Source organism: Bubalus bubalis, chromosome 15 (assembly GCF_019923935.1).
Source record: "Bubalus bubalis isolate 160015118507 breed Murrah chromosome 15, NDDB_SH_1, whole genome shotgun sequence".
In the NCBI taxonomy this organism is placed as follows: domain Eukaryota; kingdom Metazoa; phylum Chordata; class Mammalia; order Artiodactyla; family Bovidae; genus Bubalus; species Bubalus bubalis.
Window position 1 is genome coordinate 79,003,462 of NC_059171.1, and position 25,713 is coordinate 79,029,174.

General features: G+C 49.6%; 1 protein-coding gene across 29 annotated transcripts in view; it reads right to left on the bottom strand.

Moving 5' to 3' along the window:
- The window catches only part of PTK2 (protein tyrosine kinase 2), a 193,353-nt gene that overhangs the window by 14,959 nt on the left and 152,681 nt on the right, over nucleotides 1-25,713 (bottom strand). For 22 of the 29 annotated variants that reach the window (XM_044928887.2, XM_044928886.2, XM_044928883.2 and 19 more), the window contains 6 exons: nucleotides 24,751-24,840; nucleotides 22,145-22,349; nucleotides 8,911-9,022; nucleotides 6,121-6,207; nucleotides 4,540-4,677; nucleotides 3,684-3,815 (listed from right to left, as the gene is read on the bottom strand). In XM_044928887.2, the coding sequence (XP_044784822.2) occupies nucleotides 3,684-3,815; nucleotides 4,540-4,677; nucleotides 6,121-6,207; nucleotides 8,911-9,022; nucleotides 22,145-22,349; nucleotides 24,751-24,840 (764 nt within the window). Of the gene's footprint in view, nucleotides 1-3,683; nucleotides 3,816-4,539; nucleotides 4,678-6,120; nucleotides 6,208-8,910; nucleotides 9,023-9,186; nucleotides 9,497-9,716; nucleotides 11,435-17,641; nucleotides 19,842-22,144; nucleotides 22,350-24,750; nucleotides 24,841-25,713 lie in introns of those variants that run through there. The other 7 variants (XM_025264807.3, XM_044928880.2, XM_025264819.3 and 4 more) reach the window with 6 other exon arrangements.

The following is a 25,713-nucleotide window of genomic DNA, read 5'->3' on the forward strand; positions in this document are numbered from 1 at the left end:
GACCGCCCAGCACGCTGAGGCTCCGGTCAGGGCTGTTGGCTCTCTCCCGCCAGTTTGCAGGACAGCTTCCACCGCCGTGGAGCCATCTGAGAAACCGCACAGGCTGCATGAGATCAGAGAAGGAGGTGGGGACATGCCACCAAGATTCCACTGTAGGTCGTGGCCCTGTGCTCTAGGCAAGAGCCTGCCACCCTGACAAATGTGTGCCAACAGAGGGGGAGGGACCTGAGGGATGCGCGACTCTCCAAAGTGCTCGATAAAAAGTCACCTCACACAACGAGGTAGGGCCTAAAATTGGATGCTTCGATAAACAGCTGCTGATTCTGATCTATTAGAAAAGAATCTGGGAATCACTACTGACAAAGCAATGTTAAGTTTTCAAAGAAGAAGGTGACTCCTCCACCAGGATGCAAGCTGACCCCCGAATGGCATGGCAGCTCTGCACCCAGCACAGCCCGAGGACCAGGGTGGGTCAGAAAAGACTTGTTGGTACCAGGGCGTTATGAGACAGAAGCAAGAGGACGAACATCTTCGGAAATTTCTACAGCAATCTAAATAGTAATTTTTAGGTCTTTTAGAGCTCATAATAAAACTTACTGTATCTTTAAAAAATTTTCCTTTTTTCTAGTAACTGCTTTTTATTTCACTAGAGTATCAGGTCTATAATGGTTTAGAAAAAAAAAAAAAAAGGTTGGGAGCGGCCTGCAGGTATTCTGGCTGAGGTGCACAGTCCAGACTCTCAGCAGCACCGCCTCCCGGCTGATAGAGAGAAAAGCCCTTGGAGAGATTAACGGTGTACTTCCCCCCGCTCCACTGTTCACAGGTTACATGCTTAATCCTCAATTCCACCCAACAGAAAAGTGCCCTTTACAGAGGACATTGTAGCTACTTCACAGATGAATACATTAAAGCATAAAGCGGTAAGCAGTTATGTGGGTCACAGCAACTAGGACTCTAAGCCCTCCTCCGGCTGACCCCGGAGTCCAGGCTCTCGCGCTCAGTGTGCCCTTGCCCCAGAACGCTCTGCAGCTGCTAGGCCGGCCCTGCACGCCTCCCCGGGCTCCGTCCTCTCTGCCACAATCGGGGGCTGACCTGGGGGGTAGGCCCGGACGGCAGGAAGGATGGAGGGCCCCGGGCGGTCACCCGGTGGTGGCCACCGGCAGACTCTGAGTCAGAGAAGGACAGGATCAGAGCCGAGTTTTAGAAACATCACCACGGCTGGGGCAGGAGACACAGCTGGGAGGAGACAGGACTGCAGAGGGGCCAGGCGTGGCATTCATTCCCCCACCTCCTCACCTTGCTCCCCGGTCGGTGGGGCTGTGCCTCATCCACCAGTCACCCAGGCTGACGGCTCGCTTGCTCTCGGCTCCCCCGCCCCCACCCCGCTACCTGACCCAGAGCTGATGCGGCGGCGGTTAGGCAACTTGTCTCATGGCACCAACACTGTTTTGATCTTGAAACCGTAACAATGACAATGATAAACCATTCTTGCTTATGAAGATCAACAGGAAACTCTAATGAAACATCACGAACAAGATAAACCAGGACCTTAAAAGGATGTCAACCATGACTTACTGGGGACTCCTCTCTGGAATGTGATTTCCAGCATAAAACCAAGCAAAATGCTTCACACACTTCATCATGTTAAACCTTTTAAAAGGTTTTTAAAAGTTATTTTTTGAAATATAAAGCCAATGTTGTATTACAGACGTTAACTTTAAAAATAAAAGCAAGAAAAGCAGGCAAGGACTTTTTTAACACCAAAGTTGGCAACAGATGCTTCAGGCAATATGAGATACATAACTGAAAATGAAGGAAAAAAATGTTTTTAAAAAGTGACAATGGTACATTCAGACAGCCCAAGGAAATCAGTCAAAAAGATTTCATGTGATAAATATTGTTATATACAAGGTAACTTCCTAAAACTCAATGCATATTCATATACAAAAATAGTAACTAAGAATGACTCAGATGGTAAAGATCTGCCTGCAATGCGGGAAACCCAGGTTCGATCCCTGGGTCGGGAAGATCCCCTGAAGGAAAAGGCAACCCGCTCCAGTATTCTCACCTGGAGAATCCCACAGAGAGAGGAGCCTGGCGGGCTACAGTCCATGGGGTCACAAGAGTCGGACACGACTGAGTGACTAAAACAACAGTCAGTGAGAATGAGGCACCAAGCTGCCAGTGAGGGGAACTCGGAATGAACAGGCAGTGATTTAGCGAGCAAGAGCTGCACTCAGGAGATTCCGAGGCTGTATGGGAGGGATGCGGGTCAGGAACAAATGGCGCAACTGTCATGAGTTCAGGGGACCAGGACACCACGCCTGTCGCAGGACGCGGCACTGACTGGAGCCCCGTGGCGCAGGTTACACGGCTCACTAATGTGTCTTGAACACGAGCTGGAGGCTACTGGAGTGACAGAAAAGCTCTACGTACAGAGAGGAGGGTATGTGGACTTACACATTTATCACAACTCATCCAACTGCACACCTAGGATCTGCATGCCTGTGGTGTGTAAGTTACCTCAGTTAGAAGGAGCAGACCCAACAGCTGACAGCCCACAGAGTCTCCAGTCTTGATTCCGGACACCTGCCATCACTCAGACAGTGGAGCTGGGCTTAGGCGTCCAGCTTCCCCACAGACCAGCTCTTCAAGAGGCTGAGCACGCCTCCTGGGCCTGTCCGCCTTGAAACCCCAATCTGTGTGCACCCGGGCACCACATGCACCCAGCTCCACAGAGTGCCCCCGGCTCCCCCGGCTCAGAGCAGCTCACAGCCTCGGCCTTCTTCAGCCCCCAGGAGCAACCACAGACCAGACACCGGTACTGCAATACATTCAGCTTAATCTGGAGAGTTTGTGACAGTCACTTTTAAAATACAAATCAATGAGGGCAAACAGGCTATCTGTCTTATATACAACTGGCTGTTGATTTAAGTGTTTCTGTGCCTGAAGGACTCCCAGAGTCCTGAACACGGCTGTATCCCCCTCATCGATGGTGTCCTGTCCCTCAGCACAGAGGGTGACGAGAGGCCCCAGGGGATGTTTATGGCCCAGGGGACCAGCCCTGGACCCCCGGATGTGGGGCTGTGTGAAGGCTCCCTGAGTCCTGCTCCATCCAGCCATCCTTCTCTTCCGCTACTTCAGGAAGGAGGGCTGATGGGGGAGGGCTTGGGAGACTGAGGACCCCGTGACACACAGAGACCGCTGTCACCACTCCTCTGTCCCCAGGGACTTCTGAGGGGCTGCTGGCAATAGCTGTCCCAAGAACACGCTTCCTGCCAGGAACCCCAGAGGCGTGTGGGCGGAGGGCTGTGCCCCTCAAGACCGTGAACTCGAGGACCCAGGAAGGCAAGCCCGGGGCCTGCCCGTCTAGCCACCGGCCTGCAGTGGCGAGAGGCGGTGTCTTGTGTGCAAGCGGCTGCTTCAGCGGGAGTCGTTTCTGTGTGAGCGTGGCAGCCATGCGAACCCACAGAAACGGTTCTATGTCTGAGCCCGCAATGCCACTGCTGACGTCCTAGAAATTTACCCGGAAAAAGTCAGTTGGGAAAAGCAAACAACCCACTACTACAAGTCTGAGGGCGCCAACGCTCCTGCTCTGGACAAGATGGACCCTCCCGACATCTGGCGGGACAGCGGGTGCCCCGGGGCTCGAGGAGCAGAAGCATCGCACGTGCATCAGTTACCAGAAACCTCTCCTCCTTCTCCAGCCAGCGCTGGTCCTCCTCCATCTCCTGCTGCTGCCGGATCAGCCGTTCCTCCATCAGGTGTGTGGGCAGCGCCTGCCCGAGGCCGCGCAGGTCCAGCGCCGCGGAGTCCTGGGGGTGGGGGAGGGGCGGTGAGGAGGGTCACTCTCAGGCGTCCATGTACGGTGCTCTTACTTTTTCTCTGCATGTCTTTCCAAAAAAAGTTAAGCAGAACAGCAAGGGTGGGGGAAATAGGCTCTCATGCTCTGCTTGTGGGAGCCACTTTTCCTTGGGCTTCAAGTTAACGTGGGTGACACAACTTTAACAGGTATACAACTGTTCTCTTACAGGGATATATTTTAAAGAAGTAATCCAAGATGTGTGCAAAGAATGCATCATTAAACAGAGCAAAAAAAAGTGGAAACGATCTGGAAGTAAAACAGTGGGAGGAGGGTTAAACGTGACACACGCATGTTATGAGTGTAAGGCATGTTTACTCCAAGGGAAAGAACATGAACAGCGGACAGCTACAGATGTTCTTGGATTCAAAGAAGTGTTTTTTAACACTACAGGAGTGGTTCTTGGTTTCACCAGGAAAACTTAGTAAAAATTAACACGGGCGGCTGAGCTGGAGGCTCTGTCTGTCCACTGGCCTCATGTAGGGCTCTGTTTTTTCAAATGAATGGACTAATGATAGTAGCATCTCTTTATTTTTTAGTTAAAAAGATTCACAGACCCAGAGAGCATCTGATCTTAGAATCATCTAAACCGAGAAATCTTAGGATTCAGAATGAAAGGTGCCTTGGGTACAGCCTCATCAATTAACAAGGCAAAAGCCCAAGGACATCCAATTTACCTCCACGCTGGACTGCCACATGGATATCTCCTGTGGTCTGTGATTCCACGAATCTGTTTGGTCCAAGAGAGATGCCTGACCTGGGTAGATGCTGCCAGCCATGGCTGTGACTCCATGTGGGCCAGGGTAGCCAGAGACCTGCGGATGAGTGAAGCGGCTAGGTCACACTCTGACACAGTGTGGCTTCTGCATAGTCCGGCTTCCAGGTGACAGGAAGTAACTAAGACTGCAGAGGACAGTGTGGCAGCAGAGAAACAGCTCCCTAAAGATGTCCAAGGCCTGATCCCTGGGACCTGTGAACACCTTACTCGGCAAAGGGATTGCACAGACGTGATTATAAGTCAGGACTCCTGGGACAGGGAGGTTGCTCTGGACTATCCCAGTGGACCCAAGGAGATCATCAGGTCCCTAAAATGCAAGTGGGAAGCAGAAGGGAAAAGAAAAGGGGGTGTGACTACTGAAGAAGGGTCAGGGAGATACTGGGGTTTGGATGATGGAAGAAGGGGGGTCATGAGTCAGAAGTGCAGGTACCTCTAAAAGCCAGTAAAGCAAGGAAATGGACTCTCAACTATGGCCTCAAGAAAGGTCATCTGTTAGCTTAGACAGCCAGTGCAAATGTACACTAGGAAAGCACACATTCTCTACTTTGCACACTTATTACAATGCTGAGCGCAGACCATCCTCGGATGCAGAAGCAATAGGAGGCCAGAAACACGGCTAAGCTGTCGCTCTATAGGCCCCTTCCTGCCCAGCTCACCGTGACGCCCCCAGCGAAGAAGAAACAAGACCCCCGCAGGACTGTCCTCTCATGAACCAGGGCAGGTGGTGGGAGAGACACGGCTGCACAGTCTGACAGCGACGGCGCAGGCACAGAAAGAGTGTTTCGTTGGATGTGGAGAAAAATGGCAAGGCAGAAGGGAAGCAGAAGGCGCTTCTCTGTACGGTTCTCGCTCAGTCAAAAGGAGAGAGAAAGGAATCTCTCTCCTTTTGCTTCCCTAACTCATCAGGCTGCTTCTGGATGGCAGGACTGTCAGCAACTTTTTAATGAGATAAAGTGTAGTCAAGTCTGCATTTCCAAACATCAACACACCCTTCAGTGAAGATCTCTAGGCGCTGATTTATACCAAAATTCCATACTGATGACACTCAGTAAACTTTTAAATAACTTATATAGACAGCTCTCACAGTTTATTTGAATATTTTAATCAAAAAATATTTTACTAAACATGAAATGCTATTATCAGTTACTATGTTTCAGTCAGAAGGGATATATTACTGCCAGAGAACTTTTAGGAATTTTCACAACAAAGAGATATCAAACCATCTAAGGCAGTTTTTCTATATAACTCCTAACCACGTGAAAGGATCAAATGGCAAAGGATCAAGGCAAAAAGGCCTGCAGGAAATGCCTTATCACTGTCTTATCAAGGTGAGGAAACCTGGCGCTTGGCAGAGAACTGTTCATCTATTTGATGACAAAGATACACACGTCCATTATCAATATCAGTATGTATAGAGTACTTCCCCACTCTGAACGTGAAGAACAAAAGAACGCATCCTGCACCTGGAGTGGACGCATACCTGGTAGTGATTGGTCTGCACCATGTGCTGTGGGCTGGGATAGAATCCTTCACTGGACCTTGGACTGGGATAACCAGGTCTGCTGGGCTGTGGACAGATCAACAGAGCATCATATGAATAGTGTTTTGATTGTTTTGGTGAATCTGCCTTTTGTTAAAAAGAACAGAGAAGAACAATTTTCTATAAGAGCTTAGTTGAAAAGAATGATATAGGGTGTGAAGACATTTCACTGGGGGTAGCAGTCTTCTCAACAAATAATGCTGGACATCAGGATACCACATGTGAAAATGAAGCTGGATCCTGTCTACACAACATACACAGAAATCCATTCTAATGGATCATATCTCTAAACCTAAGAGCTAAAACGATAAAACTCTTCAAAGAAGAAGGCTCAGGAGTAAATCTTAGTGACCCTAAAGTGAAGTGAAAGTCGCTAATCACGTCCGACTCTTTGTGACCCCATGGACTAAACAGTCCATGGAATCTCCAGGCCAGAATACTGGAGTGAGTAGCCTTTCCCTTCTCCAGGGGATCTTCCCAACCCAGGAAGTGAACCCAGGTCTCCTGTGTTGCAGGTGGATTCTTTACCAACTGAGCCACAAGGGAAGCCCTTTGTGACCCCGGGTTAGGCAACGGACACCAAAAGCTAGTCAACAAATGAAAAAAAGATAAATTGAACTTGGTCAGAATTAAAAACTTTTGCATTATAAATAACAAGGTTAAGAAAGTGAAAAGACAACTCATGACTGGAAGAAAGCTTGTGGGATCTTAGTTCTCTGACCAGGGATTGAACACGCCAGGTCCTAACCACTGGATTGCCAGGGAATTCCCATAGAGTAGTTTTTTAATCTTTTTGAGCCACACAGTAACTGGACCACTTAGGTTCACTGTGTAGGGGGACCCAGTCATGAACAAACGCAAGGGAAGGGGTAAGTCCACACAATAGAATAAATTTTCATCAACAGAAAACAGGCAGTGGGGCAGTCTGCTGACCCATGTTAAAGGCTAGAACAATTTCTGATTACAGAAAATAGCCTCAAAATATACACTTTGAAAATGTCCTAAAGAAAGAAATGTGAAGCTATTTAAAATTTTAAGCTGGCTTCACCTTTATTCTGTAATACAAGGAAGCCCAACTGCCTCCACCTCTGCCCAAGAACTTATTTACTAGCCGAGCTTTCAAAACTCAAGTCACGTGAAAATTATTAAAAATCACAGAGATTGAGATACAAAATCACGTTTAGGTGGAAAAGGTTCTTCAATTCTGTGAGTTTTCGGGGACTGCTGTATTGTTTGTGCTCATCACCATCCACACAGAGTTCCTCACACTTCCGGAACCAAAACACGTGCTGAGAACACACAATCTCATCTGGTCGTCACGACACCCCTAAGAGGCGGGAACACTAGTACCCCCACTTCACAGATGAAGAGAGTGAGGCCGGGAACAAGCAGGGAACCTGCTCGGTCATCTGAGCCACTTGTGAGTAGATCCACTTGATTTCCGGGCCTGAGAAATGAATTCCGAGGCTCTCCAGTGCTGAACCATTCCACAGCTATGGCTGAGAAAACAGGCAAACCTCTATACATGCAGAAGGCCTGTGGAGGCCGCAGGAGCTGGGGTTTATAGCTTTCTGGTGGGTACCTGTTGTTGCTAAATGAGGAGAGACAGAGAAATGTTCTGGTCTCGTCACTAACTGGCTCAGAGGGACCCCTCAGAATAAAGCATGTGGCCCTCCTTCCCCGGGCCTCAGTTCTCCCACTGGTGGAGGAAGCCAGACTACAGAACCCTTCACCTCTAAAGTTCTGAAGAACTTGGTCAATAACCTGCATTCACTGTAAATGTGTAATAATATTTCCTGTTACACAGTTTAAAACAATGACCAAGAAAAAAAAATAGGTACAATATTTACTAGCACATTGTGTTAAAACAGATTTCTGAACACTTTTCAAAAAGGGAATGAACTGTCAGAGTTCTTTTAATATATTTTTAGCTCATCAAATGTCAAATAGCAGTTCGCCATTAACTGCAAAAAAGCCTTTTATGTATTCTGTCCAGAAAATGATCTGAGCTGGATTATTCTCTGCAAACAAGCTGGTGTGTGAAAACACCATCCTGTCCACGGCAAAAGGAGGACAAAGAATCCTGACCTGAGGGGAATGATCGAGGGCCTCCCAGCCCCAGCACGGCTGTGCAGCGCGAAGGCCTGGCCACCGGCTGCAGGCCGGGAGGATGGAGGACAGGGCCGGGATGCTGCTAACCAACCTCAACAAGCGGATGCAACGCGCTGCCTGCTCCACAGACAACCCAGCTGCTGGCCACAGGCGAGAAAAGGGCAGAAAATGTGCTCCAGGTTCTCAGCAGAAGAAAACCAAACCCCAAGGGACAAGGTCAGGTGGAAGCAGACTCCTCTCAAAGCAAAGCAAAGCAAACTGCGATGCATTTACGGCTTAGGTCCCCAACTTCTGCAAAGAGAAACCCCCGAGCCAGGCATGCTCACTTCAGCCTGATGATGAGGGCGGGGGGCGGGGGGGCGGGTGGTCAGGGAGCTGGGAGGTCACATCTAATCCAACCATCCGTGGCTTCAAACAGCTGGAGGCTGTAGCACAGATTAGGAAAATGAGTGCACAGGAGGGTGGTACTCAGAGAAGCAAATAAGAAACCAAAGTTGCAGTGCTGACTCTTAGAATAACCTGCTGTTTGGTTTTCTCCACAGATAGCACGCAGCTGCCTACACCAAACCCTCAAGAGTCAGCAGGAGGAATGCCAAGGTGGGGTGGGGGCCTCGCTACCTTGGGTGGCGCTTCGTCGGACCCTCCAGAGTCCCAGGACGCGGTGACCTGCCTTCTGGACTCCATCCTCATGCGCTCTTCTTGCTGGACCTTCTCTTCCTCCAGGATTGTGCTGGGGAGACAACACAGGGTGTGAGGGAGCTGCTGCCAGGAGCTGGAACACTCGGGACCCGCCCTGCCGCCAGGAGCCCCAATGAGAAAGGGAGAGAGGATCGGGTTTCCAGCTTCCCAGAAGGACTCCAGAGAAGCCTGGATGCAAAGGGCAGGTCCGCTTACAGCCACAGCCCAGGTAAGGAAGGACAGCTGGCTGGGAAGGGAGAAGCTGAAAAACCAGAGCGGAGCCAGGATGGACGGTCTAGACGCCCGGCTCCCTTCAGCGGGACTGCTTCCCCGAGCAAGCCCCACGGGGGCACCACATCAGCGCTGTAGGAGACACGCCCCAAACGGCCCGGACGACCTTCCTGCCAGCTTTCACTTTAACCAGCACTTCGTCTCGTCAGGAAGAAAGGAAACTCTTCTGAAATTCCTGCTGCCTTCACACACACAGCTCAGCACCGGTCTCGCGGCTGCTCACCCGCCAGGCAGCTCAGGGCTCGGAGCCCAGGCGCCGGTCCCCCACCCCAACCCCGCCACCCCGGCCCCGGGCGGCAGGGACCTCGGTCCTCCGGGCGCAGACAGCGGCCCCCACCCGCCACCCCGCAGCTGCATACGGAGGCTGCTTCAGCCCCAGCCTCCCAGGGAGGCGTCCGTGAGAGGGTGAGGTGAGCTGCCCCAGAGCCTCCCCTTCTAATCTGGGAATCGCTCGCCTGTTTGCAGAAGACGCTCCGGCTGCCCTGCCGGAGGTGAGGGCAGGCTGCTTCTCACGCAGCTATAGCAGGAGAAGATGCACAATCCATCTCCCGACCGCCCTGAGTCAGCAAGCCCTCACTACACATGGGAGGTTTTTTTTTTTTTAAAGGGAAGGGAATGTTTTCCTCAATGACCACATCAGCACTTAGAGAAAAGCGAAATTTAGTCAGAAGAGCCCACCCCCTCTTCAAAATATGATTTCGGTTTCCTTCCCACTCCATGTAGACCATCGTGGCTGAGAAAACAACACTAAACTTTTAAACGACAGGGCAGGACCGGTGGCACCCTCGAGGCCGCTGTGCCCGAGAGCCAGCACCGTGGGGACCTGGCTATGATCCCATGATTCACGGGTCAAAATGCACCGTGTATGCCTGTCTGAGAGGCTGTGGCCCCTGCTGCACTGAGAACTCCCCGTTCCCACGCGCCCAGAATGAGCACAGAGCCTGGATCACACTGCTGCAGTGACGACAGGACGGCGGGCACTGAAGCCAGCACAGGCGAGCGTGCGCGTGGGCCACCGAGGAAGACGGCGCGCCTCAGGCCTACGCCTCACAGGGGACACGGGCAGGCCAACGGGAGCAGGGGTCCACCGGCCTGAGAGAGTGCCCGCTCCGATCACGAGCACCCTGCTCTCAATCACTTGACCCTCAAAATAAGTAACAGACTCCAAATCAGAATTTCCAAAATTTTTGTAGTTTTAAACAACTGAAAGTCCCAAAAATCAAAACAAAAAAATGAAGCAAAAAACAAAAGCAAACCAAACCGTCCTTATTTCTAACTTCCTCAAATTGTTAAAATAAGGCAAGCTGTGAGAAGGCCAAGTGTGACATATTTTTAAAGGCAATGGCAACTCTACTTCAAACAGCCCCCATGAAGGCACTCTACGTCTGTCTTCAGAACTGGGTCACCCTGACCTGAAGGTGACTGCCCCCCACAAACACCTCCAAATGTATCGCGGGAGGCCCTTGCCGTCGGGAGACCCCTCGGGCCCCCCCTACCCCGACCCTTGCACCCACACTCACGGTGCCCCTCTTCTCTGACCCACTGACTCCCTTCTGAGTCCTCCTTCTCAATCCTTCACCACCTGCTACACTGGACACAAACGCAGGGTAACCAGGCAGCCTCATAACCAAGATAACGTCAAAATGTTTCTGAGAAGAAGTAATTTGTTGCTTAGAGCAGCTCAGAATATAAATAACTCATAAATAATTTGGTTTTACAAGGGAAAGACTCTTCCATAGATGGAGTAAGAGTGCCCATGAAGACATTTCTGAGCTTTTCTCTTTACAGTCGCTGCGGAACCCAGAGCAAAAAAACTGGAATGCGCAGAGTGTCAAGGAGGTCAAATTTAAACATATTTTCCCAAACTACAAATATTTTTAGTAGCAATACATTCCATTTGAGAGCTTTTAGCTGCCTAATGTGAACTGGCAATGAGCCCGCATGGTTCTTCCTGGGACGGTGGTTTCTAAGTCTCAAACCCACCGAGAGATAAAGCAATAGAAGATAGTAAGACTTCTCATTTAACAAACATTAGAGCATGTGGTAATCATTCTTTGTTTTATCCACGAGCCTTATCTAGAAGAGAACTGGGAAGAGAGGGAAAAAACTATTTAACGTGAGTTTTGTTTTTACTTTCCTCAGTTTAGGAAAAAAAGTCAAACCCATCGCCGGCTCAGAGTAAAAGGACGTGAGCCTGTGAAAGCTCTGACTCCGGCGGCAGCACCTCTGTGAGCCTGGCCTCCCAGGCTCCGCAAGCTGCCGTGGAGCGCTTTCCCAGGATGTGACTTCACGTCTAAGGTATCTTCATGGAGAGCAAGAAAGAGGTCTGACAGCTTCTTCGTTCCCACCACGAAGCGGAGATACTAAAGCAAATCTCCAGCGCGAGCTTTCGAGTGGACGGGGTGACCGGTCCTGAGGGGGGACCAGCTGCTCCCACCATCCCAGCAGAAAGGACAGAGCTGGGAGCTGGGTAACCACAGGCACCCAGGGCATCTCAACTTGTGTCCTCGTACATAAAGAACAATGACACTGCCCATCCCATTCACTGTTAGGATGGAGAGATAAAGCAGGGGAAGGAAGCCAGTAGGGCATTTCAATAAATGCTATCTAGTTCTGTACTTTTACATGCCTTGGGTTTTTTTTTTTAATCTATTTCATTTCTGCAGTGTTCTTCCTGATAGCGATTACACTGCTATTCTTTCCTTTGAAACCACATTTCTTCTATGCTTAAATAACTTTAAAAAAAAAAAAAAAAAAAGATCGGACTTGGATCACCTAAACATAATGATTTTCTGATGACATCACAAAATTTGCTTTGGATAGAAAATCAGTCTGGATTCATAGCTACTTAGGCTAATCTGGAAAATACCCAGAGAAAGAGCACCAAGAAACCGAAGGGGGGGGGGGGGGGAAGCCAAGAGGGAAATGGCTTGTTTTAGCAAGTTCATGGGAATACCAGTTTTGAAACATGATCTCTTATAATTACTCAACACTGCCTCACCACAAAGGAATGGAATTGACCTTTCAACAGGCACTCCCCCCACCCCCGCCCGGGGATCTTTGCAGAAAACAAGTCTGGAGGCCTGAGACAAGGCTGGGATGGTGGCACGGTGTCTGCAGCCACAGCAACCTCTGCAGCACGGGGTTCTCCTCTCCTTCTCTTACCAACACACACAGCAGACCCAGCATCTCGTTTCACGAACACAAAATCTGCATTTTGCTCTACTTACTGTGTGTCTCAAACTTCAGGAAGTTACCCACTTCTGCTTGGCTACCATGTCACACGTCTCAAAATTTTTAAAAGTTATTTCTACTAGAATCTTACTTTAAAATGGTAACCTCTCTGGTATTTTGGGCAAGTTGGAGAAGCTCCTACGTGACCCTCCTCTTGCAGAGACTAGGTCAGAAGAGAGAACCTAGACAACAACTAGGACCTGAGACAGCACTGAGCAGTCAGGTCTGGGGGGGAGGGACGCTAGGAGGAAAGAATGGCACCGGGTGAGGTCCCACGATGATGGCCACTGGCCAAAGAGCCGGCAGCCACCCTAGTGGTTTGAAGAACCAAAGGACTGAGCTTGGGTCGCCACAGCCGGTGGAAAATGAGGGGGGAATGCCAGGAAGAAGAGAGCCAGGGAGGGGGTACTTCACATTCTGAGTATAAATTCTGCCTGAATCACTTGCTGACCCCTGTACCATGCACATATAGGGCAGGCTCCAGGCGGCCCAGCTGAGACTGAACTCAGCGGAATTGAGACTGCAGCTCATAGAACGGAGCAAGCTTGCAATTGAGACCTGCCTAGTTAGCTGCCTGCTAACCAACCTGTCTTCAGAGGAATGACACTGAATCCGGAGTTGCCACAACTTATCAGCCACAAGTCCGGGGCATAATCTAAAACCACGTGATACACAAACACACACTAAAATGTAACCCAGTCCAAGAGGAAAAGAAATCTAAAGGAAGCTGACTCCAATGGTGACTCAGAAATTGGAAATAGCAAGCCAGGACTTCAAAGAGCTGTTATTTTCAAGGACATATAGGAAAATTCGTTCATAGTTAATGAAAAGATAGGAAATGTCAACAGAGAAATAGAAACTATAAAAAAGAGTCAAATGAGAATTTCATAATGAAAACCAGAATATCTGAAATAAAATCTCCATGGGACTGGATGATCAGTAGGATGGAGATGAGAGGAGAGTCAGGGAGACTAAGGATAAATATATCAACAAAACTTATCCGGTCTGAGGGAGACTGGGGGAAAAGAGAGAAAGAACAGAGTCTCTGGACTCTGTTGAAGGACCGCTATCAAAAGATTTAACATACACAGAATGAGAGTTTTAAAAGTAGAGAGAAAATGGAGCAGAAAAAAACAGCTGAAGAAATGACACATTTACAGACTCAAGAGGTTCAGTGAAGCCCAAATACAGTGAATAAACCATACCCAAGCACATCCTAGTTATAAACTGGTGAAAACCAAAAATAAAGAGCAGATTATGGAAGCAGCCAGAAAAAAAATGACACATGACATAAGTTGAAGAATAATTTGAAAGACCAGTGACTTCTCCTTGGAAGATAGTGAAAGAAAGCTTTAAGGTGCTGAAAGGAAAAAAAAAAAGGAAAAATGCCATCGGTTTAGAGCTCTGTATACAGTGAAATGAAGCTCAATTCATTTTCAGATTAAAAAAAAAACACCACCGCCCCAAATTAACCAACAGGTTCACACCACAAGAAATGCTAAAGAAGTTCTTTGATAGATAATTCAAGAAAGGTCTTTAGGGAAGAACAAAGAGCACTGTTTGGAGTTAAATGTTAAGATTTCCCCCTTCTGTTCAGTTCAGTCACTCAGTCGTGTCCGACTCTTTGCGACCCCATGAATTGCAGCACGCCAGGCCTTCCTCTCCATCACCAACTCCCAGAGTTCATTCAAACTCACGTCCATCGAGTCCGTGATGCCATCCAGCCATCTTATCCTCTGTCATCCCCTTCTCCTCCTGCCCCCAATGAGTCAACTCTTCGCATGAGGTGGCCAAAGTATTGGAGTTTCAGCTTTAGCATCAGTGCTTCCAGTGAACACCCAGGACTGATCTCCTTTAGGATGGACTGGTTGGATCTCCCTGCAGTCCAAGGGACTCTCAAGAGTCTTCTCCAACACCACAGTTCAAAAGCATCAATACGACAGTTCAAAAGCATCAATTCCTCAGCGCTCAGCTTTCTTCACAGTCCAACTCTCACATCCATACATGACCATAGGAAAAACCATAGCCTTGACTAGATGGACCTTTGTTGGCAAAGTAATGTCTCTGCTTTTGAATATGCTATCTAGGTTGGTCATAACTTTCCTTCCAAGGAGTAAGCGTCTTTTAATTTCATGGCTGCAGTCACCATCTGCAGTGATTTTGGAGCCCAGAAAAATAAAGTCTGACACTGTTTCCACTGTTTCCCAATCTATTTCCCATGAAGTAATGGGACCAGATGCCATGATCTTCGTTTTCTGAATGTTGAGCTTTAAGCCAACTTTTTCACTCTCCTCTTTCACTTTCATCAAGAGGCTTTTTAGTTCCTCTTCACTCGATTTCCGCCTTACTTTCCTTAAAATGCTATTTAAAACACAAAGTGGAATCCTATGAGATTACTAACATATATGAATATATATGACATCTAGAGCAGAAAGGATTGAGGCAGTAATTTCAAGTGAAATACAGAGATTAAGTCTAAGTAGACATCACCAACCAACGGACAAGAGTTTGAGCAAGCTCCAGGAGATGGCAAAGGGCAGGGAAACCTGGCGTGCTGCAGTCCACGGGGTCACAAAGAGTCGGACACGACTGAACAACAAGATGGTGAAAAGTTAAAAGATGTACAGTGTAATACTTAGAGCAATCACTAAAGTCTGACACAAATGGTATTTCTAAATTGCAAGTTTGCGGGGGCGGGGGGGGGGGGGGCCGCATTAAGGAAGAGGTGCAGAAGGTAAGCCCGTGGCTTTGCAGCACCAGCCCCCTTCACCGAGAACGGACTGGGTGCTCCAGGGGCTGCTGCGTCCTCCAGTCTAGGTGAGGTGCCCGGGGACCCGGGACCCACACGGAGCCAGCGCTGCTCCCATTGGTCTCGGAGCCCCTGCACCCACCTCACCTGCCCGCCCCCTTAACCTGCAGCCACTGGTCCTCCACTGTCCAGACGGGAGGGCAGATGTCCATGTCTGCTCCATTCTTTCTCCACGTTTTCAGGGAGAACCCTGAAGACGACATTCGGGGAAAGGGAATTAGGAACAGAGAGAAGAGACTGTGCCAGAAACATGGGTGAAGGCAGGAGTGACGGCAGCTGCCCAGAGAGTGTGAGGATTTCGCTGTGGGCGCCGGGGGCGGCCTTCAGATGGTAACTGGTAAACATGTGGATTCCAGCTGCGTGGGGAGCTTCATCCAAAGTTCTCTTACAAACAAGACAAGGCGGGGAAGCCAACAGAGTGAGGAGGAGTGCAGGGGCGGGGCAGCCAGCAACCCCCCTAGTGGGTAGGGGCCACCCCGGGGTAGAGACCAGGACACTGGTCCTGGGCTGGGGAGAAGAGGGCTTGGGTCTTGCACCCATCCTGTGTTGGCTGCATGATCCAGGCAAGTCACAGGGTGTTTTGAGCCTTGAGTGAAAAGGGCAACGGTATCTCATCCTTGAGAATTATTGTGAGATCAGCAAGGTAAATGGTCTGTGAAGCCACGTAAATACAAAGGGTTAACTTTTATGAAATTTAAGTTCAAATCTCCCCAGAAATTTGTTTACTTCACGCAGAACCAAGCTGCGGAGCTGAAGGTAAAGCAAAGCCACACCTGTAAAGGTCTGAACATCAGGTTGTGGGGTCCCCACATGGAAGGACAGGTAGGATTAATTTTTCATGGAAAACAGTTTAAATTGTACATTAAGTTCCTATTAAGTTTATATTTACTATTTATTTTTTATTACTGGGAAGGCTAAGGCCCCAGACACTTTACACTGTAAATACAGGAATAATTGAAAAACAGGCTACTCATCTAGATAAGACCGGGACCAGCAAGATGGCAACGAGAAGGAAGATGCTGATATGATGACTAAGAGGGAATTCAGACACCACCTTTGAGAGGAATTTTGGGAGCAGATACAAAACCACCTGAAAAATACACCGAAGAAGCACAAGTAATCTCATGTTATAGTCAAACCTAGAGTTTTTAATGTAGAGTTCACGTTTTAGAATAAATGAAGAATCAGAAAGGATTTTAAAAAAAATTACGCCTGTAGAAGATGTCCATAAGACATCTACAAAATGTCAAAAAGATGTGCCTTGCATTTTGGTATCTGGACAACAATAGCTACCACTTTTAAATGTGAATAATTAGCGTTTTTTAAAACAGCAACTGATCATTTTCTGTGCCCAAGACTTTCAGGTCCCCTGTGGATGTTCAGATGGAGCTTTGTTTTTACTATTACTTACCAAGTATGTGTGCCCACCACAAGCATGAAAACTAAATGCATTTTAGATGACTTTATTTAGTTCTGGAGTAGAGTTGGACTCCTGATTCCACTCTTCCAGGGAGTCTAAGTCACTCGCCCAAGGCCATGCATGTGTGCTCAGTCGCTTCAGTTGTGTCCGACTCTTTGTGACCCCATGGACTGTAGCCCCCCAGGATCCTCTGTCTACGGGGATTCTCTAGGCAAGAATACTGGAATGGGTTGGCATGCCCTCCTCCAGGTCAAATAGATTTCTCGAAGGCCAGTTTTGTATGATAAAGTTAAGAAGCAAACACGACAATATCAAGTTATAGCAACAACACACAGCAGCCAGCACTGCCCCAGACCCAAGCTGAAGACAAGGCTATGCGTTGCGGACACGGGATGAGGACCCAGCAGGCAAGCGCAGGCCCCGGCTGACGCACACCGGGCGGCTGCCTCCAGCTGCCACAGGGCCCCCAGAGACTCACCCTCACGGAGGCGGAGAGCACTGCCCCCACGCACCTGGGGACCACAGAGGCCACAGCGGCCAAGCGCAGCACACGCAGGGCGCAGCAGCGCAGCAGTGACGGCCCACGGGAACTATGCCACCCTTCCAAGTCCCTGGGGGCCTGTGCCTAAGCCAGAGCCTTCCAAGTCCCTGGGGGCCTGTGCCTAAGCCAGAGACACTGCCTTTGTTCTGCGGGACTTTCTCTGCCTGACACTCAAGCAAATTTAAGAAAACCAGCTGCAGGCATTCCATGTAACAGTGTTTTTCTTTCTTCTTTTTCCTTTTAAACTAAACAGTGTTAAGAGTTTGCCCACCAGTAATAATCATAGCCAGGGAGCTTACTGACTTTAGCTGGGTCTCAGATCAAAGTGCAGAGCGTGACAGTTGACAGCCTGTGCCCCGGACTCAGGTGGACTTGCCTTGAATCCCAGGTCGTGAGCCGCGGTCGGTCAGCCACCTGGCCTGTTTCCATTTCCCCACTTGTAAACTGATGACAACATCATCCACACCTCCAAGGGCCATGAGGGCTCAGATGAAGTGCTGTGTGCGAGTTCATGGCACTCAGCCCACGCTGGTTTTCAACGCTGTGATTCTACAGGTGCCTGCAGAGGATGGAGACCTGCTCCCAGTGAACACAGTGGCGGTTCACCGGGCTTCCTGAAGCGCCCAGGGACTGGGGAGCCTTCTCGGCAGACACTTACTAGGGCAGTGTTCGTTAGGATCGAAAAGATCAGGTAAATTGTTTATATACCACTTATATTTGTTTGTTTAACCTACCCTTCACATGTGAAAGTGACGTGCTTAGAAACAAGGATCAATTCCCAAAGGTTCAAAGAAACCATGGCTGGAGCAACAGGAGGTTTCATCACTGCCGGGGATGCTGCACAGGCGCATCCACTTAGACAAACAGGCGCTGTCGGTACATAAAGCCACAGCCTGCACGCACGCGGATGCGTGAACATGCACCCACCAGGCACTTGTGCACATGTGCTCCCCAAAGACACGTCTGCTATGTCCACACAGCAGCAGTCTTGATGCTGTCTGTGTCTCAAAGCTCCAAGACGCAAAGTAGTAGAAGAGAGAAACTATGGTAGAGTCATAATTGGTGCACATACAGCAACGAGAATGAGGTACAATCAGCTGAATAACACGGTGATCTCAAACTAAGTCTTGTGCAAAAATAAGTCATAAACAAACAAGTACACACTGAATGACAGCATTTACGTAACGCTCAAAACAGGCAGAACCGACCGACAGCGAGCGGCTACCCTCGGAGGGGGCGCTAGTTGGAAAGAGGTCTCTAGTGGGTTTCTGGGGTGTGGGCAGTGCTGTTTTCTTGTTCTGGTTACTGTGCCCAATTTATGAAAATTCAGTAAGTTTACTTCTTGGCATGTCTGTAAGTTCGCATCTTTGCATGTCAACAAAAAATTTTTTAAATAACAAAAATTAAGGTACAAAATTTAAATGGATAACTTTATTTATTGCATTCATTTGTTGAAAAGGGATTTAAGAAGCCGCGCGTTAAATGCTTTCCTGCAATAAAGCTGACAATCTCTTCCTATAAGGAAGCACAGATGTCTTAGTCACACAGAGCGCTGCTCACAATGCTAACTTTGAACATAACCTCCAAATGGGAAAATACACCCGTGGTTTATGTGGTCTCCTTGGCACAGTATCCGCCACATGATGAACTGAACCAGCAAGGGACTAAATGATTCCTTCACTCAAAGAATACTCAGTGCACTCTTATAACTTGTCAGGAACACAGTACGAAATGCTAGGGCATACACTATGAGAAATTTCCTACTGAGGGATTTCTTACACTTGCCAACAGGCTGCTGAGAGTTGGATCTCATTCTCCTCAGTGAGGCACATTTACAAACAAGGACCCAGGACAGGAGGAAGACCGGCCTTTCGGTCAGAGCTGACCCATCCCAGTAGGTCCCCTCTGCCAACAAGAGTCTCTGAGAGCTACTGTTCTTAACTTAGGACACAGTGAAAACAAGCGGCGGTCCTATTCCAGAGGAGACGAGCCCATGAGAACCTGAGTCTGTCTGCAGTGTTTCTCTTACAGCAGACAAGAAGAATGGGATTGGGAAACATTTTTAAGTGACCTGGGATAAGCATCACCCAAAATTTATTATTTTCTTTGAATCTTGCATATAATAAAACTTCCAGAAAAATTACTAAAAGATTCTATTTTTTTGTGATTCATTGTTACATATAGCTATCCAGGCAAGCTATTATGTTACAAAGTTGTATTTTATTTGGCTTATTTGGTAGCCATATTCTACATGTTCCAAATACAAAGTTGTTTCATTTCTGACTAATACAAAACAAACAGGATAAACTAATACTCAAGGATCCGTGCTACCTGGTCACAAGAAAACATCTATAAACTGGGACCTGATGTTTTTATACACGTGCGTGTGGTGCATATAAAATACTTGCGCTTCGCCCTAAACCCTCACCCTGGACGCTCTGGGGAGCTACCCCACCTTCATGCCATCCTCCGGCCACGTCAGCACTGCTGTGTGCCGAGCATGGGCTCGGCGGCTGTGTGGTCCTCACTGGGTCCCAGAGCCTGGCCTGGGGGTCGGGCGACACCAAGGTGAGTATGACGATCCCTGTCCTCAAGGAGCTTCAGTCTAGTAGGGGATGAGACGTACTAGACTGTGAGCTCCTCGAGGGCAGGAAAAGTGTCTGGTCCTCCTGCCCAGTGACCAGCACTGGCCCAGCCACGTGGTGCCCAGTGTTGGGGCAGCTGACTGGACCGGGCCACGGCCGCCTGGGGCTGCGCAGGGCGAGCATGGCCAGAAGCAGCCAGAACTCCGGGCAGCCTGCGGGCAGAGCAGGGAGGAAGCCGAGGAGGATACCAGGGCCCATCTCGGCAGGTGCGGGTGGGTGCCTTCCAGGCGGAGGTGCGGGTTAGCATGGCCACGGTGTGAGAAAGGGCAGGAGGGCATCGGCCGAGACTCGAGGAGCCCCAACTGCTACTCTGCAAGCCTCTACCTGACGGCGTGGCAAGAACCCACTGAAAGCTGTCCTGAGCAGGGAGCTCGGGTAAGACTGACGGGTGAGGCGTGCAGGGCGAGGGGAGTAGGTCTGCAGACACGGAGGTGAGGATTCCCTAGCTGGTCAGCTGGTGTGCGCAGGCAGGCGGGGAATTACTGATGGCTTCCCGATGCTGGTGGAGACAAAGGCCCCACCATGACCCACAGAAGGCATGGGCAAGAGCCATGCAGGAGGACCCACAGCAGCTGTGTTCCAGGATACACAGTGTCCTGCAGCGGGGAGCCCAGGCCTGGGGCCAGTGAGAAAAGGTAGAACAGAAGCCAATGGCAGATGCAGCTGGGAGCAAAGCCACAGGGGGTTAAGACAATGAACCCTGAAGGGGCTGAGGGGATGAGGAGAAGTTGGTCGATACCCCGAATGACGGGGAAGGATGTGCCGCAGAGTCTGGCATCAAAGTGGAGAGGTTCAGGGACAGAAACTGTCAAACTCCAAGGAAAGGTCAACAAGGAACCAAACACATGTAGGAGCAAACCATGAAATAAAGCATGTTTGAAAGTGGGCCCCAACACTGGCAGTGCATATAGCTGAACCGTATGGAGACTTTCAGCCTGGAGAAAGCTGTCTCAAGAGACCTGAGGTGCCATCACAGAGAGGCCCTGCAGCAGGACGGAGGTGGGCGTCGCGGGAGTCACGGTGCGGCCAAGGACATCAACACCCGCCTCCTCCGCCGGACTTCAAGATCCGGGGTCAGGACTGTGCATGCTCCCTCTGGACCCACAGAGCCTAGCCTAGAACGAGGAGACACAGCACAACAGCTGCTGACTGGACAACTGGCTCCCACCTCGCACCCAGGCCCTGCTGCTCCCTCCTGGAATCATTTTCTGTGTTGAGCCGCCTGTACTGAGCCAGGCTGGAGGGTTCAAGCCCTGGTGGTGAGGGCGGGCTACAGGAGCTGCCCGGGATTCTGCACCCTGACATTCAGTGAGTTTTGTGAAAAAAGACTGAAATACAGCAAATAAAGAAACTTAGCTAAGATCAGGGAGTACCCCAAATAGGAGGCAGGTGATTTGGCACATTAAACCATGGTACTGGCTGGCTGGCTTATGTGTTATATTAAAGTGTCCTGCTGACTCAAGTATTAAGCCTCAATCTAGACTTAATTCAACAACTGCTTCCTGAACACGGATGAGGTACTGGTCCTAAGCTCTGCTTCGGGGCTACAGGAATGCGTAAGCTGCACGAAGGCCGCCCAGTGGACGGTCAGCTCTGCACAGCCCCTCCCGACACTCAGCACGCTGAGGAGCGCCGTGTGCTCCCCCCGGGGACGGGGCTGCTGTAGGCTTGGGTCTAGTGGCGCCTGGCACAGAGCAGGGGCCGCAGGAGGCAGCCCCGGAGCGGGCAAGGTGGGCGTCTGAGCTACGGTAGATAACACAAGCTCTGAGAGGACACCACACGGGTAGGCCTGTCTCTTTTGGGGGTGGGTGGGATTAGGGAGGCGACACCTGAGTTGGGCTGTGAAGACTGAAGAGGGGCACCCCAGGGGCAACAGGGGTGCAGGGGGGTGGAAAGAAAGGCAGAGAACAGTGCGGGAGATCCAGGCGGTCAGGGGCTGGGTGCTGCTGGAGCGGAAGGCGGAGTGTGTGCAGAGAGATGAAGAGCTGAGCGGGGACCAGGTCAGGAAGGACCCAGGAGCGGTGCCGAGCAGTCAGGCCAGGGAGATCTGATCACCTTCTCAACTTTAGAAAGACTCTAAGACACGTCCTTAAGACTAACGAGGTGTAAATAAACACAAATCAGTAATGTAATCATGCTTGCCCAAGATGTACTGAGAAGAGGATCTGCCAGGGAGAGGCAGCCAAGGCCTGCCCCCACCCCTGCCCCAGCCCGGACCCCCACCCCACTCCTACCTGAGCTGAGCTTTGAGCTCAGTGAAGCGGGGCCGCCGGCTGGGGTCGTACGCCCAGCACTTGGTCATGAGGCTGTAGAGAGTGGGAGGGCAGTTGGGAGGCATGGGCAGTCTCTCCCCATTCTCGATGCGCCCGATCACGTCATTGTTCTTCACGCCTTGAAAGGGCTTCACCCCATGCATCAGGATTTCCCACATACACACACCTGCGGGGCAGGAGCAAAAACACAGCCGTGAACTTAGCAGGAGGAGGGCAGTTCCCACGTTTCAGGAGTGACTTCAGAGCTGGCACACGGGCCAAGTAAAGCAGCGTTCAGTTAGCTCTGCTATCAAACAGAAACAGGAACATTATTAGTTTAGTAGGACGGGAATAATGAAACAGTATTATCAAGGAAAAAACCATCATTTGTAAGAGGTTTATCTCTAAAAAAATCTACACTAGAAAACACACCGCCCCCCAGCTACAGCGGTATTTCACAGCACACCTCAGTGAACCAATTTAAAGAGGCTGAATGCATTTTAGATTCCCCTCCATTTTAGTCCAACCTGCTCACAACCACAGCAGCTGACCCGAGGCCTCACAGAGAAAACCCTATAGTTCAAGTCTTAACGTATTCAGACTCTCAGATTCCTCTCAAGGCCCCATCACTTGGCGCACTGGCCAGGCAGATGTGCCCGAGAACACACCCCTTGGAGCTTCTGCTGGTGCTGAACTCTCGAGATTCAACACCGCTCATCTTCTTCGTCATAGCTCTCCTCTTGCAGGTGCCTTTGTGAGTTCCTTGCCCTGCCCGCCACCCCCAACCCTGGAAGCTCCCGTCTGCCCCACTACAAGCGTGCCCTGTACACCTGGTGCCAGGGCAGGGGCAGAGGGGCTGTGACTGTCTTTCGGCATCTTCAGCACCTAAGCTGGTGTGTGCCTCAGACAGGAAGGCACAACTTCACGTCAATGTGAATTAGATCTGAAATCAGCCAAAAGCCAACGATTTTGAAGTGTATGACCGCCCCCCTCAAAAGAACTGCCTTACTTCTGTTTTTTTTCTCACCAGTAAATATGACAATATCACTACTAATGACAACACCGGGTATCATCTCTTGAGATTTCAATGTGTGTCTGGAACCCTTCCTTGAAATTTACATCATCCTTAATCCTCACACCTTACATCTTTTTAAAAACTGTTTTTTATGAAATCTAAGATGCTATGGATTTTAAGATGCATTATTATATTACCAGAAAAGGAGGGAATATGCTGCCAACTAAATTATAATGGGATCCTTTGTTACCTCTTAGAATTACTTTACTCTTACCAAAGAGCTCTTTTAAACTCATTCAGACAAGAAAGTAGCACTGATATGAACAAAACCAAGTCTACACACGTGCATGCGAGTAACCACATAAAACACCCCAAATGACACCAACTGTGAGGTGCCACTGATGCGTCACAAATCCTAGTTCCAGAAATGTGAAGAAAAACAAAAACAAAAACAAATAGGCATCTTAGGCCCTGAAATGAGGAATTCCCTTGAGACGTTAAGCAACCTGCTCCATGGGTCACAAAGCAGACAGTGAGGTCTTAGGATCTGAAGCCAACTAGACTGCAGCCCCTTCTCCAATCTCAGGGCACCGTCTCCTGCCTGACTGAATTCCTTCTTTCACCTAATATGGGTTAAGGCACTAAATGGTTGTTGAAAGGCAACAGCAAGGAAGCAGAAGAAAAAAATGAGAACACATACTTGAGGAACATAAAGTTGTTTTTATTTACAGGAAAAAGAAGATGCATAAACTTAACAGATCATCTCCTGGGAAGCTGTCTGAAATCCAGCAGAGGAAATACGCACAGAGGACCACGCACAGGATCGACGTGGGAGTGTTGTGACTGAGAGAGGAGGCGCAGGGAGAGTGGAGAAAGGGAGCCCACGTCGGGGTGGCACACCTGCCGCACACGTGGAAAGGGAACAGTCAGGTGACCCTGAAGGTCAGAACCAGTTTCAATGGGAGGAAAGGATGTCAGGATGAGGTGTCTGGAAAGTAGGGCGGAGACGGAGCATCATCCACACCAAAAACGTGAGTCATTTAAAAATGAGGGTGGGAAGAGGGAAGACGCGCTGCAGGATGAACGTCAGCCACACGCACGCATGCCTGGGGGCTCTGCAGGGACACAGAGGGCAGGAGGGGGGCGGCAGGGACCACCGGAGCTGGCAGGGGGTACATCGGAGCAGCAGCGCTACAGGACGCAAAGGGACAAGCTTTCAAGCCTTGAGACAAGCTGGGAAGGAGGTCAGACTCCAGAGAGAGGTGAAAAGCAGTCAGTCTCAGACACGCTGGATTTGGGGACCATCACGTCACCCGACGGGCAGGTCAACCGTTTACATCACTCACATAAAAGTAACGCCACACAGAAGGCTGCAGAGAGGAGGGAAGGGAGCAAAGAGCTTACCCCCATGAGGGAGGAAGAGGCCCGCGTTAGATGGGTGAGGACAGCGTGTGACAGCGGGGGTCGGGCAAGGAAAGGCAGACCAACTTCCGACTCTGACCAGACAGCGCGAAGTTTATTCCGTAGAACATACGAACTGTAATTTTAACCACAGAAGTTCTCAAATACTCACCAAACATCCACACGTCACTAGCTGAGGTAAAACGTCGAAAATTGATTGACTCAGGAGCCATCCATTTAATAGGCAATTTTCCTTTGGAAGCTGGAAGATTAATTTTAGAAAGTAAAACCTCCCTGTTATCTGCTTAGGGACCTCACAGTTAGAGCCAGCTGAGATTTCCACTATGGGGTCTTTGGGAGAACCACTTTTCCCTTGCTTTCAATGCTGGTCACTAGGGTGATGTGGGGAGGTGGGGAGCAGGGCAGGATGCAGCCAAGAGCTCACAGCCAACAGACTTAACAGTCCAAACCTTAGCTCAAGTACTAAGAATATGAAAATTAATAATAACTTGAAGAACCAAGTCAATCTGATTCTGAGATTGGCAAAATTAAAGAAAAAAAATCACATCAGCTAAATTTCAGCTCAAAAACTAAAGGATGGAAGTCTCTAGAGTCAGTAGATTGGAGCTCTGTACGAAGGTCGGGAGGAACTGTGTTCACTGAGCCAGGGAGCCCGCCCCTCCGCTGGGAGGTAGCAAGCTGTGTCCACCAGGCAGAGGGTCGGGAGCTGGACATCTGAGTTGATCCCAGCTGTCAGCAACTAGAGATAAAGCTGCAATGAACAAACACCAGTTTTTTGTAAATGTGGGCTTTCCTTTCTCTGGGTGAGATGGCTGGGTGTCTCTTTCTAGGTCATATGGAGTGCATGTTCAGTTTTTTAAGAATCTGCAAAACTCTTTTCCAGAGTGGTTGTATCATTTGACATTTAACACCCTCACAAACAATTCACAAGTAACTCACCTTGCCTTCTCCATGTCCGCCAGCATTCCGTGTTACCACTACTATGACCATGGCCACCCCGACAGGTGTGCCCAACACCCCCAGTGGCTCACTCTGCACTTCCCCAGGGGTAACGTGCCCTGTGCCACCCGAATAGCCTGCAGAGGAATCTCTCTTCATATCTTTTGCCCCTTTT